This window comes from Psammomys obesus, unplaced genomic scaffold, assembly GCF_907164565.1.
Source record: "Psammomys obesus unplaced genomic scaffold, mPsaObe1.curated_primary_1811, whole genome shotgun sequence".
NCBI classification, from domain to species: Eukaryota; Metazoa; Chordata; class Mammalia; order Rodentia; family Muridae; genus Psammomys; species Psammomys obesus.
Window position 1 is genome coordinate 6,634,961 of NW_026591918.1, and position 14,509 is coordinate 6,649,469.

At 44.8% G+C, this 14,509-nt stretch overlaps 2 protein-coding genes across 4 annotated transcripts in view; one reads left to right on the forward strand and one right to left on the reverse strand.

The window, feature by feature from the left end:
• Window positions 1-14,509, reverse strand: part of Cacna2d3 (calcium voltage-gated channel auxiliary subunit alpha2delta 3) — an 818,761-nt gene that overhangs the window by 105,424 nt on the left and 698,828 nt on the right. The gene's annotated exons all lie outside the window — the stretch shown is intronic.
• Lrtm1 (leucine rich repeats and transmembrane domains 1) overlaps window positions 1-14,509 on the forward strand; it is a 29,817-nt gene that overhangs the window by 9,882 nt on the left and 5,426 nt on the right. The window contains exons 4-5 of the mRNA XM_055612301.1: window positions 644-766; window positions 13,853-14,460. Of these exons, the coding sequence (XP_055468276.1) occupies window positions 644-766; window positions 13,853-14,460 (731 nt within the window). The remainder of the gene's footprint in view (window positions 1-643; window positions 767-13,852; window positions 14,461-14,509) is intronic.

Below are 14,509 nucleotides of genomic sequence, written 5' to 3' on the forward strand. Positions count from 1 at the left end.
ATGCTCTGAACCAGTGTACCCTTTCCTCACCTCTAGCCCTGAATGCTGTCCCCCAATGCTATAGGTAACAGACAACAATTCTTCTCTCATCTCCATGGCTGTGGCACCACAAGCAACAGCCACTAGAAGCTAGCAATGGTGGTCTGCTTCCTGTAAAACCTGAATGTCTCCACCAAGTCTGCTTCCTGTGGCTCTAAATTTTGTTTAGTGCCTTTCTTTTTCTTTTTCTTTTGCATAACTACAAGGGGCAGGGGGATAAAACAAGAGAACATAGCACAGTAGTAACAAGAAGTCAGGTAGATTTGTACGTAAGACTTGGCTGTAACAAGAAATAATCTGCAAGCTTTGTCAAGAGAGCTGGCCTATGAAACCTTGACCTTTTTTCTGGAAGATGAAATAGATAATAATCACTTCCAGGCATCACTGAAGATGCCAAGATGACCACCACATACAGTACCCCATGTCAAAGGCCACTCTTTGTTTTCTTAGACTTGGAAGTCAGGGTCTTACTGAATCATCCAGAGCACAGTGAGTTTGTAGACACATAGCAGCTGTGGATGTCGCCCCATTATCATAGGTAGAGGCTGACTTCCTAGTTTCTTCATCATGCCAGTTCATTTTCTGACATTGTTGACCCTTTCAGATCACTTTATGCTGTGGCCACTTCATTCCTCAGGCTGATGGAGCTGGTGTTCTGGGTGACATTCATGGTACCCAGGAGACTCACAGCAGTCCTGACAGCCATAGCTTCCCACAGCAATAACAGGTATGGTCCACCTGTCCAATAAAAGCACAGACTGGTGGGGTTGTACCAAGGCTTTTCTGGGACTACGTTTCAGAGGCAATCCTTTGGTTTTCTGTGCAAATGAACAAACTCCAGCTTCATTTTGTTGGCAACATGCCGGCAAACTGTGTCTCACTTGAAGGCCATTTTTAAAGGAAATAATTGGCTTATTTCCATTGCTACAAAAAAATAATAATGTTACTATGTTCACAAGAATAAGTACATAAAGTTGACATCAGGCCTCAGAGGTCAGGGTGGGGCCAGGTAACTTTGGTCAACTAATACTAGGCTTTAGCAATGTCGCACTTGGCATTTAATAAAAAGTCTTTAATAGACTTTAGAGACATTAAGGTCAGTCTGCATTGCAAATGTAAAGATGGAATTCAATGATAGTGTGGGACTTAGCAGGGTACCAGGGGCTGAGTGATGTTGCCTGCCTATGCCTGGATCATGTCTAAAACCCTGAGGGTACTGAGGGAGGCCAGGAGGAGCCTGCAAATCAGTGGTTGTTGACATTAATACTTGCGTGCCACCTACTCTGCTGGGTTTTGTGTCTATGCTAACATCTGCAGTGCTCACAGGAGGGCAAGTTCTGTTCCAGCAGAGAAGCTGAAGGGCCTAGAAGAGCCTGTTCTGCCACACTGGACTCTGGGACATCTGCACTAAGCAGGGAAGAGCCTCTGTTACAAGCCGTATGGAAAGCTTGAGATGAGAAACATGTGTACCGATGTCCTGCCATGCCCGCAGACATCACCTTCCCACAGTTTATCCAGAGGACAGCAAGATGCTCCTTGCTAGCTACAGAGCCACTCAAGGTTGTCAATAGTGAAGTGTCAGCCTAGCCCAAGTGCCCTGCAGGGCTCCTATGCTGACACAAACGCCAGACAGCAGCATTCATGCAGTGTATGCACGAGAGAGAGAGAGAGAGAGAGAGAGAGAGAGAGAGAGAGAGAGAACTGTTCTAAGTAAATAATCCGGCAGAAGATGAGGCCTAGGATCACAAGCAATGCTGTTGCCTTTTCAGCGTCCATGTGCCCCAGCCTTTCTTGAACACAGTGTTCCCCTTCCAACCCCCTGAAACCTCTTGGGGCGGGGTACTGAGATTTTTCTCTGATCTAATCAGATGAATGGATTCATCTGATTAGAATATATAGGAATGCCCACTGAGCCTCCCATATCACATCCCCTGATTACATCCACCCTGAGAGTGAGTGTCGTGTATCTCTTCTTTTTTTTCTCAGGATTATTCCCCAGTACTTCTTCCATCCAAGTACTAGCCAGGTCTAGCTGTGCTTAGCTTTTGAGATCAGATGAGGTCGGATACATCCAGGATGATGTGGCTATAGACTCTACTTCTCATGCATCAGTGTGATGGAGGGGTCCATCTGGACTTTGCTCCAGTGATTTTGCTGTTGTACATTTTGAAGACTATGTTTCCAAACACAAAGCCTATCAAAGAACCTAAGAAAGAAATCTAACAAAGAAATCATATACAACAGAAGACCAGGATAAGAATTCCTTTCCCTTTTATATAAGGATGTTTATACTTTTCCAAGAAACTTAAAGCATCACTAAATAGAAAAATCTCAGTTGCTAAGTCATCACCTACATTGCTTTCTCAGGTTGGCTCAGCAGATCTTGCCTATTTAGCTCTTCTCTCTCTCTCTCATCCTTCCTCTCTCCCTCTCTCCTTCTCCCCTCTCCCTCTCTCTCTTCCTCTCAAGTTGTATCTCAAATGCCTTCATGGTAGAAGCACCTGGAGGCCAGGGATAGAAACTGATAAACATAAGTGTATGTTAGCTCTGTTGGGGGAGCTCACACTCAGTTGATTTTCTCCTTGGCCTCATTAGAATCACAAATGAAATGTTGACAACACATGAAGGAGCCTGCTTGTTGAACACAAATGTTTCCACTCCTATCAACCTCCAGACTCTGATAGTCATGCTGCGTGATGAAAGCTAAACAGCCCCAGGGAGATGACTACATGCTCTTTCTAATTATGCAGGGATTGGGTAAAAGGGCCTCCTAAGGACTGTGACTGAGCAGGACCGAGAATGGCTGGGGTGGGCGTCTGTAGGAAAACCTTGGGCACACAATAGGTTGCCCAATACGGGATTCCTGAATTAGATGAAAGGACACGGGTCGCTGCAAGTGCATCAGAATGGGAAGCTGTACTGTATGAACCCAGGCAGAGGCAGAATTTTCATTTTGTTACAAACGTCCCACTAGAAGGTTGTACAGGAATGTCACCACCAACAGCTTGCCTTAGAAGAGCTACTCTGGTGACCAGAAGAGGTGTCTAGAACACGAACAGGCAGAGACTGCATTGCATTCTTGGCAGACATTCCTATATGCTGGCATTATAATCCCCAAAGACAGTAAACTCCACTCACGGGCAAACGGTCCTGCGACCTGGACTTGCCTTAGCTCCACGAATATTCCTCAAGTAGATGGAGCCCACGTGCCTACGTGGTACCCATCATAGAGGCACAATAGAGCAACACTAGACGATTTATATCGCTCCATGAAACATGTTTTTCTAAGATTTCAACAGCATTTTAAAAGTTTCACTTAATCCTCCTCACACATCTATAGCTGGGTTTAGATGCTGAGAATGGAGACCAAGGAGGTCAGATAATTTATTCCAGCCCGTGCCAACAGTAACCATTAGAAACAAGACCTGAAATCCTGTGGTCTCACTCTAAAGTTTATAGTTTTGATTGGTTGTTGTTTGAGGCTTTATATTTTTGACCTGAATTTTTATTTAGCTTCAATCAGTTTATTTTTATTTATATATATATTTATGTGCATCTGTGCACGCTTGTGTATACCAGGTTCATGCAGGTACCACAAAGGTCAGAAGAGGGCCTCAGATCCCCCGGAGATGGAGTTACAAGCAGTTGTAAGCTGCCTGATGTGGGTGCTGAGCTGGGTCATGTGAAAGAACAGTAAGTGCCTTTAACTGCTGAACCATCTTTCCAGGTCTGGCTTTGTTCTTATTTTGAAACAAACTGTCACTACATGTGGCACTGAGCTCTTAACGCTCCTGCCTCAGCCTCCCAAGTGCTAAGATAATATTTGTTTGCTACCAGGCCTGGCTAGAGACATTGTAATGAAGTTAAGCATCAGGCAGATAAGCTGAGATAACAAGGACTCCTCAAGGGCAAGCTGTGTAGTTAGTGAATGTAAAGCTTTCTCAAGAAAATCGTTTTCCCCAGGAAATGTTCAACGATGTGTTTGGTAGGGCTAAGGGGAGTAAATTTCAAGAGGAAAAACACAAGGCATGATTCACTATTGCATAGCAATGTGTACACACTGAGCAATAGTTAAAAATATATGAAACATATAATCTGTCACAGAAACCCAACTATCATCATAATAAAAGTACAAAAGCCAATAAAAAAATCTATCAAGAAAAACTACATACAGCCTTCATTTTTATGTGTAACATGAGTAAGCAATCAAACACAAACATGAATTTGATTCCAATTTATATTTTTGGGGACAAAAGTAGCCAATCAAAAGATCTAAGTAAGACAATGAGTCAGTGTGAGGCCTTGGCCAGGCTTTTCTAAGCTGCCATGTGTCTTGATCTTTTTGTTTCTTTCATTAGTGCTATGTCCACCAGCATCTGCCTGTGTTTACTAGTGAGCCACATGAGCTCACTAATTACCTTTAATCATACTTATCTGAATCCTGTCTTTACCTTCACAGACATCTTGCATACAGAAGAAGTGCTGGAAGGCCATAGTTGGCGAGACTCTAGGCTGGGAGTCTGTGTTTTCTCTAACCCTGACAGTACACAGAGAACATGCCCCAAACATTGCTTCCTGTTCACCCTCTTCAGCCACTGAAATTCCCAGTGCTTACTCCAGAGAGTTACTTCCTTCCCTGGGGAAGTGGACTGCAGCAAAGAAGCCCTATGTTATTCACATTCTCTCTCTCTCTCTCTCTCTCTCTCTCTCTCTCTCTCTCTCTCACACACACACACACACACACACACACACACACACACACACACACACACACTACCACCACCACCAACAACAAAAAAGCCCCACTGGCAGCAGATTCAAGGCGTATAAACACCGAAGCAATTGATAGGGACTGAAAGACAGTATCTCTCCAATTCATCAGGAGGCCAAGCATGCTGTGTTCTTCCTAGACCACACAGCACCTCACTTGGTCCTGAGAAAAATGGGTGCTGAAGAGCACTCACAAATACTGTAGCAAACATTAGAGTCCTCACAAGTTTCATGAAGGACTGGACAGGTGTTTCATAGCCACTGTCAACCTTACTTGAATTCATGTTCCCTAATCCTCTCTGGCATCAGGTAATGTGAGACCTACTAAAGGGAGTTTCAAGTAATGACTGACTCTTCAGGCCTCTTAAATCTGAATTTCACCTTATCCTAAGAGCAAGACAAAATATGGGGCTGAACACAAACCCCTACCTTTTCTCCAGAGAAACTGTGGTGGCCTCAATTCTACACTGAACAGCCCAGAAAGGAACCTGGATGTTCATCTCCTGATTATTAAATCTGTAACTTACTGTCAAAAGGATAGGGGGGTAGGTGGGAGGGAAGCACAAGGCAGGAATAACTCTGAATTTGAAGCCAGCCTGGAATGAGTGAGTTCCTGTCTCAAAATAGAACAAACATCACAAAGTTCTCTGTATATCTATGTTCTCATAATCTGTATGTTAGCCATAAGCAGGCTGGAGGGAAAGACTAAACCTCTCTGTGTCTTGTTTTCTGTTTTGTCTTCTATTTTTTTTTAAAAAAAAAAAAAGTGATATTAATAGTAAAACCATAGTATTAGTTGCTTTTCTCATCATTGGGCTCAAATCCTGACAGTAAGCAACTTAGGGGAGGAAGATATTGCTTCAGCTTACACTTCAAGAGGAGGCAGCTCGTCTTGGCTGAGAGAGTATGGTAGCAGGAATCTGAGGCCATAGATCACAATGCATTCATAGTCATGAAGCCAAGAGCAGGTGAGAAGTAGGCCTGAGCTAAGAGACCCCAGCCTACCCTGCAACTCACTTCCTTTAGATACTCCATCTTCTAATAGCTCTGTAGCCTTCAGAGCAGCCTCACTGGTTCCAAACACGTGAGCCTATAAGGACATTTCACCCTTGAACACAATAACCATCATGCATTCATTCAACATTTAAACAATGAGCCCACTGGGAATGGCGGGGAACATTACAGGTGGAAGGAAAATGGCATGTGAAGCACAGAGACTCAAAAGCTGCCATCTTCTAGTGATATAATGCAACTACAGTGTTCAATAGAGGCTGCAACCCTTCTCCAAAAGCCACATTCCCTCTTCTTCCACAGAACATGTTTCTTCTCACTGCTAAATATGGTTCGTGTGACTTCTTTCTGTGTTACCTACCCTCATCAAGCTTAGAACAGGCCACATTTCCCATCAGCTAACCAATGGAAGATACTCTGAGAGAAAGAGTCTGGCCCTTATGGAAGAAGCCTGGATCTCTAATGAGTCTGCATGGAGCCTGTTACCCTGCCAGTGTGAATTAGAGTATGACAGAGCAATACATAGAATGCTGTGGCTTTAAACCACTGGGATCTGGGGATTATTCTCTTTAATAACCAAATTGAGTTTAAGTAAGACTAGTCTGTAGCAATATTTGACCTGCTGTGTGGATAAAATTAATGATCAGTAGGACTGACATTAAACAGTATTTCCATCCTGCTTTTCTGCTGGGTGTCACATAGAATGAGTCCAAACAGAGACAGAGGCAGACCCAGAGATAGAGAGAAAGCCAGCTGTAGCTCCGGTACCAGAGATAGAGAGAGATAGGGAGGGAGAAGGAAGAGAGAGAGAGACAGAGACAGAGAGAATATGGAGAGAGGGAAGAAGGGATAAAACAAGGGAGGAAGTCAATGACATTGAACTCTTTTACCAACTGGTATGAATATTATACCTAGTATATCTGACCACCAGAATTCCTAGGTGAAAGGTTTCACTCTTATCCCTCATGCCTTCAAAATGCCAAACTGCCTCCAGAGCTACATGCAATTGCAGCCTGCCTATTTGGAGTTGAGAGCCTCCTCCCTACTCCACTTGCCCCTGGCATCAGATCACTGTGGCACACTCTCTGGAAGGATGGACTCTGACATGGATTTAGAACCATTTGGCTATGGTTTTACCGAAGCAGACACTAAAACCGGTACACTCAGGTGTATCCTGAAGCCTCATAGCAGGCAGAAACCCTCCTCCCCCCAGCCCAGGAAGACATGTCACCTCTGGGACGTGAAAGGAGGTGAGCTTGAGGTCAGACATGGGAGCCTGTAGGCATTTTCCATATACACACAGTGCTGAGCAGCCAGGACAGGTCATCTCAATTTTCCAGTAAATAAAATGTACCCTTACTCATTACTTAAACAAAGGCAGCCCTCTTCCTTCATAGCTTTTAAATTATAGGCTCAACATTTTTTGTTGTGGTGAGTTCAGTATAAGAGGAAGATAAATACAAAAAAGAAAATGTCCTTTTCTTTAAAATTTCACTCTCACACAATTATCTGCTTTGCCAGTTGGGTGGCCTCTATCCTGCATGAACTCCATCTTCAGTAAAACCTACACACGTGGGCAGGGATAATTTTAGACTTTTAAATTTTTGCTACATAAATAGGATTATACAATACATATTCTCATTACAAATTGCTTTCCTTCACTTAATAATTTATTATAAGTCTCCTTCCAGATGGATATAATTAGTTCTAACTTAGCCTTTTTAAATAGCTGTCTAATGCTGCCTGGAAGAAAGAGCTGGTGCATGCTGGATTTCCAAACATCATCAATTCTGAGAGTTAATAATGGTTGTTGATTTATTTTTGGAGGGAAGTGAAATGTTAACTACACTAATTTATGTGAGGAAACATGCGACTTTAAATGAGGAAAAGGACATGTCTTTGAAGGTAGGAAAGCCCAGTGTGACAAGAAGAGTGTTGCTCTGAGGTGGACACAAAGTAGGTTCCTGCTGGGGAAACTGAGGTCCCCTGAGGACTTGGGGCAGGAGCCTCTTGCCGTGCAGGCCTCCTCTTGAGGAAATGGATTGGCTCTGCACTGGCATCAGGCGTCTCTCCTGGTTTGCCCTCTGCATGCACAGTTGTCTTGACACCTCTTGGATCTATCTCAGGAAGGGGTGGGGAAGTCCCTGCAGGCATTAGCATGCAGGTCACGCAGCCTCACTTTGTTCTCTTGGCTGAGGTCAGATGGAATAAATCAATCAGCCTTCTCATCCAAAGTCCTTCAGTGTGTCCTGGAGCCTTCCAGGCCATGTGTGCTCTGGCCCAGCTTTGAGCTGCCTGTGAGAGTCTGCAGGAACAGGACCAAAGAGCTCCCTGGGGCAACAGCAGCTGCTCTGAGGAACCCATCCACTCTAGGGGTTCTCTGTGTTCCTGGGACATTTATGTTTTAGATGGGAGCAGCCAACTCAGACTCTCAAAGATCTAAGAACATGCAATGGGAATAAAGATCCCACTTCAGATCCCTTGGTCTCCCAGAACCATGTTATATGCTTACCACACAGAACTTCATCACCCCTGAAGTCTACAAATAGGACACTGGCCTCAGAGAGTTCATGATCACCCATTATGGGCATCAAGGCAGTACAAACGTGGCCTTCTTCCATTAGGCAAACAGCCTGACTGTAACAGTGCATGTTTTCGATTCCCTGATGTTCCCTATAGGGGTCTTGGTTTTCCAAGTTCCACTGCACTGTCGAGATATCCTTTTCAGAGATCTAAGAGCCAGACCCAAGTCGGGTCCTGAATGACACAGCTAAATAGATCCACAACAACTCAAGAAAATACTCCAAGACCCAGTCTGTCCAAGACCAGCAAGGTTGGCAAGCTCGGTATCCTTCAAGCTTGATCACGCCTTCTGAGCAGAATGATAAGGTTTTGACATAATCAGGCCTGAATGCTTACCCAGTCTTTTCATTTTATGAGTGAGGAGATAGAGTTATGGATATGTCTTTATAAGTGGGTGGTAAGAGTTGGAAGTGAGTGACAGGTGGCATGGAGTAGTGACAGCAGTGACACAAGGGTAGAATATAGCAGGTTTTGCGAACCATAGCTCCTGGGCTAAGGTAGCCCTTAGCCAGTTTTTGTGAATCAACCTGTGCTGTGGCAGAAGCATGCAGGAATGCCCATGGATTGTTTTCCTCTGCAGTGGGAAGCTGGATATTCTTTTGGAGACAGTATGGCCTTCAATGTCCAAAATATTCTATTCGCCTTATAAAAATTGTTTTCTGATTCCTGGGAAGACAGGTACACATGCGGATATGTGACATTATAGTTCTTGGGGAGCTATGAAACTTACAAGTGTCCACTGTTTGATGAACATGTGTCATCAGGGAATGACTATTGTTACATCGCATGAGCATGGAAACAAGGAAGAAAGGTGGAGAAGAAGGAGCAGGGAAGGAAGAAACCATTCACCTTTTCCTGAACTGCACATGGCCAGTCACAAGCACACCTATTCTGTTAATCTCCACCTGAATGGTCTTCATCGCACCAGATGCAAAAAGTGCCGAGAAGGACAGCAGAGACAGGCTGGGGGAAAGATGAGTTTCCAGAAATGGCAAGACACGCATGTTAACGATTGTGAGGTGGGAAGCTGGCTGCCCACGGGAGAAAAGCAGCTCCCAAGAGGCTTTTTAGAAGAATAGCACACAATATCAGGTCTTGCCCACAGGGGATTCCATACCTCCCTCAGGTTTGAGGAGCCAGGCTTCCTCCCAGCCCCCCCCCCCACCCGGTTCCTTCCAGTGAGAACAGCTCAGAAGTCCTGGGAGCATTCCCATGGGTCATTGTAGCCTTCATAAAGACACTCTGGGCTATAGTTAATCCCAGACACAATCTTGTAAAGCACTGAGTACCATTAGTCCCATGTGAGGTGAGGCCTTGTAAGGGTAAGTATTATCCAGACTTATCCCAAAGTCCACACTCAAATATACTTTGTGGGTTCACTTTATGCAACCTCAATAGAAAGCAACTTTGTCGCCTGACCAGTCACAGAAAGCCTTTGGAACATTCCAGAGTAGTTAAAAAATAAAAATTAAAAAAAAAAAAAAAAAAAAAAAAGCTCATTTCAGCCTCTGGACACCCAAGTCAGCCAATGGCAGGACATTCAAAGAGCTGGTTCCAATCCCCGTTAGGCAAGTTTACAGCACTGGTGAACAACCAACTTTGTTACTGTCTAGCTCTTACAGAGCCAGCTTTATTGTTTTATATGTGAAGAGAATTGAGAAAAGGGTCTGAACCCCAGCGTTAGGTAACATAGAAAGATGAAGAAGTATTTCATGCTGGCCAAAAGGGGTGTGTGTGGAGCAAGCAAGCAAGTAGCTGAGATATATTTGTGGCATTGGGAGGAGGGACTGTTCTGAGGAAAGCATGGCTGTGGATTTTAGGGCATGGAGACCTGTCGACACGGCTAATCTCCAAGAATGTGGGCTGAATGCACCCTCAACTGCCAAAGAAGTGCACTGTGGAAACTGTGTCAGCCTCCAGCAGGCCAATTTGTTCTCATATTACACACTCTGGTGGCTCTGCTGAGAGACCCCAAGTTAGGGATTCATATCATGCATCCCCCCACCCAGTGAGGGTTGACACAGCACGGTTGGTAAGTCAAGGGAATGCAGAAGCCACAGCCGGATTAAGAAGGCTGTTTTATTTTGGTGCCCTGGACTTCAAGCAGATTAAATAATCAAAAAGGCCGGGCCATTGGGGTCATGTTTGAATGCTACAGCTGTTCACCAAGGTCTGACCAACATTCTTTATGTGGCTTGCTGTCTGAATGGGAGAGGCAGAGAAGATCCCAGGGAGGCTAACACTTTGAGAGAAAAGACGACGGGACACAATCAAAAGATCCTCTAATGGAAAAGGACCACAGCAGACGGAGACAAGGGGACAGGCTGCTTAAATAAGTGACCTCTTGAATGCATCAACTGTTGTCTGCGGCGGAGAAAAGCCCCTGCTGGATTCAGGAAAAGTGAATGGAAAGCTGGGCTCCCAGGCTGACGGGCCCCGGGTGTGTTGATCTCTAAGCACACAGCAGGATACTTGTTGGATGAGGACTCCTACTCCAGAGACTGAGCCATGAAAGGTGAGCAGGAGTGAATTCCATTGCCCCTACCCCAGAAGTCCCCCAGTGAGAGAAAGAGGGATCTCTTCCAATAAGTGTCTGTGAGAAATCAATTTTCAACCTGTCTTTCTTAAAACATTGGACAGATGCAAAAAAATAACTCTCAGTAGGAAGATGTATGTCTCACCATGCTGAGCATGGAGGAAAGGGGCTGGAGACAAATGTGGTGAGGACATGCAGTGGGTTTGTCACGGTCATTTCGTAGACAACATGGTGCCTTGAGTTGGAGTTCCTATATTATTTCCTTTGGGGAAGTGGGACGCAAAGAATGAGGAACAAACTGGCTCCCATTTCAGGAAGATGCGCCTTTTACTAAGAGATAAGTGGACTTGGTGGGAAACATACCCCAGTATTTAAGAATTGATTTCCCTGCAATGAATTAGTACTTGTGGCCATGATGGCATCAGGCTAATTCTAATGGAAAGACACTCAAGACACTAAACAGTCAGTAGAGGGCTGCTCCATCAGCAGTGGTGTGAAGCCAGTGCCCTCTCCAGAGCTGTGGGGACCCGAGAAGTTATTTAGATTCTGAATAACCATAGAAAGAAGAACAAGGGCTGTAGTTTTCTGCTTGGAGGAGGAAGAGGGGACTGCAGGGTTCTATGTCTTTTGAACTAAATCAAAGCTCCTTATTTGCCCCCTATAGGCCTGGGCACCAGCAGCCAGGGACAGGATCCAAAGAAGGGAGATCAGGGTCCAGTATATTTAACAGTCATGCTGTATTGCCCCTTAGGTGAGGCACAAACCAGAACAACAAAAAATAACTTTCTCTTGAAAGCCTTCACATTGACAACCATTTTCAGTTTTGAATAGCGTTCCCTGGCCTTGACAATGCCTCTACATTTCAACCAAGCACCCCTGATGGCTGTTTGTCATACTTAGAAATTCAAATCCTAAGAGATAAAAAGGGAGGGAAAGGGGGAACTTTGAAGAATGATCACGAAGTCTTTGAAGAAAATAACAATTCTCTGAGCCTTACCATGAGACCCACTCTGGATTCTGGGAGCCCTCACCCATTCCTACATTCCTACATGGCTGCAGAGTGCCGGGCAGGGGATATTTTACAGCATTGTTTGTGGTAAAGTGAGAAGGGAACCCTGGCGTCTCAAATGCTCCTAAGTGAAGGATGGGTGGATACTGAGTTTGACATGGTCACACATACTAAACAGAGTAGATTTCACAGTGTGATGAACTTGTAATTATACCTATGTGGATTTGAAAACGAAACAAATAGTATAGCATTGTGCAAATCCCTCCCCAATTCCTTCTCTCTCTCTCTCTCTCTCTCTCTCTCTCTTGTATTTGTCAGAGGAGTATGGCAGATAAGAATTCTTGGATTCAGTCTGGGTTCAAATCATGTTCTCTTGTTTACTGTTTCTGTGATCCTGGGGAATGATTTGGCCTCTCTATGCCTCTCTCTTTGTTTCCTTTAAAACGCTGAAGACAAACAACCATGTTGACAAGGTCATTAGGGTGGATTCATATCTATAAAGCAATAGGAGTAATCCCTGACCAGCAATGCATGCCATCTGGTCATTTGCTATCATCATCATTATCTACTGCATTTTACAAAGCTCAGTGTAGCACCTTTCTATTTCAGAGGTCTCTAGCAATTACAGAAATAAAACTCAGAAGGAATACCTAATAGTTTCATTCCAACCCATGCCAAAGACAAGCTCTCAATACTTCAAACTCTGGAAATGTTGGGTCTTGAAGTAAGTAAAGGAAATTTGAGTGTATGATGGCACCTTTACCATGTGTGGAGTTGCCTCCACAGTAGAGAACTTGATGAACAAGCATAAAACTCCAGCTTTAGTCTTCAGATTCAGGGGGGAAAAATCCTGAGGTATCTCCAAAGATCTCAAAAGCACATTCAGTAATACGCTATACGCCCATATCAACTCAGGCTGGAATAGTTGGGAACATTTCAGCTCTGGTGTCATTTATTCAATAGCATTAAGAAGGCAGGAGCTGCGCTCAGCTGGCAGTGCTTGCCTTGCCTCGCATGCCCCAAGCTCTGTGTGTAATCCCCAGCACCACAAAATCTTAGTACGGTGGCACACACCTGTAATCCCAGTGCAGTAACTATTTTTTGAACATGTCTGAGGACATAAACCAGGTGAGTCTGTGAAGGGGCTTCTGTGAAGAGAGCAGAGCTGATCAGAAGAAGGTTGCTGGCCTCAGCAATGAGATGCTAGAAGTCTGACAACTGATGGGTGGCTGGCACAAGTTTCAGAAATAAGGATGCTTATCATATTATTTCTAGTGCTTTTTGGCAATTTAAAAAACTATCATATAAAAAAGAAACAAGACAATCATCACAGATGGGGTTATACCTGCAAAGACAGAGAGTCATTTGTAAGGCATTCCCTAGTCAATGTGGTCACCTGAAGCCACATCTGATAAGATGTGTAAATGAGTTAAGATCAAGTAAAATTAAGGCTGTTCTTTGGTTGCAGCAGTAACGTTTTAGGAATTCAGTAACTACAGGTGGCTAGTGACATCTATGTCGGTTAGGGGGCAGATAGAGAACATTTCTACCATCATACTACCATCGATTGGCCCTCCTTCGGAGCATTCCTTTCAGAAATACGAATATAAGCTCCTCTTTTACCTTTCTACCTGTCACAGCCCACATATTACACGGTCTGATGATCGTGTCCCAGGAGAAGTCCCTTCTCCGAGGCTGCTGAAAATGGCTAGCTCAGAGCTTGCTGCCGTGACTGGCCTGGGTGTACTCATGACAGTCTGAGTGAGGAATCCTGCTAACGTGAGGAGTAGGAGTCCCTGTCTGGGTGGGGGAAGGCACTACTGTCGCAGGGCCACAGCTGCCTGTGAATTTCCTGGCTGAAGGTGACCTTTTCTCATACACTGGCCTCCATCCCATCCTCTCCTCTTCGTTTTAGGTGCTCTGCTGTTGCTTTCCAGTGTGAGTATTCTGTTCCCAGGTGTGGGCAGCTGCCCCAAGAAATGCTCGTGTCACCTACCTTCAAACTCTGTGGACTGTAGTGGCCAGGGGCTGTCGGAGATCCCTCCTGATCTACCACCATGGACACTGACTCTGCTTTTACAAGATAACCAGATCCACTGGCTTCCTGCTTTTGCATTTAGGTCTGTGTCTCTGCTCACCACATTAAATTTATCTAACAACTCTCTTTCAAATCTGGCTTCAGAGGCTTTCTATGGACTTCAGCATTTGCAGATTTTAAACCTAACCCAAAATTCCCTGCTTTCCCTTGAAAGCAGCTTTGCCCATTCCCTGCCTGGGCTCAGGGAGCTGGATCTGTCATCCAACAACCTCAGTCTCCTCCCCACATCCCTGGGAAAGCCTTGGGAGAACCTGACCACGTTTGCCGTGCAGCAGAACCATCTTCTGCATCTGGACCGTGCACTTCTAGAGGCCATGCCCAAAGTGAGGCTGGTCCTCCTTAAGGACAACCCCTGGAAATGTGACTGCCACTTGCTGGGTCTGAAACACTGGCTGGAGAGATTTACCTTTGAAGGTCAGTAGTGTGTCTTTGGAATGCCTTTCTGTGTGTTACCAGCCTGAGG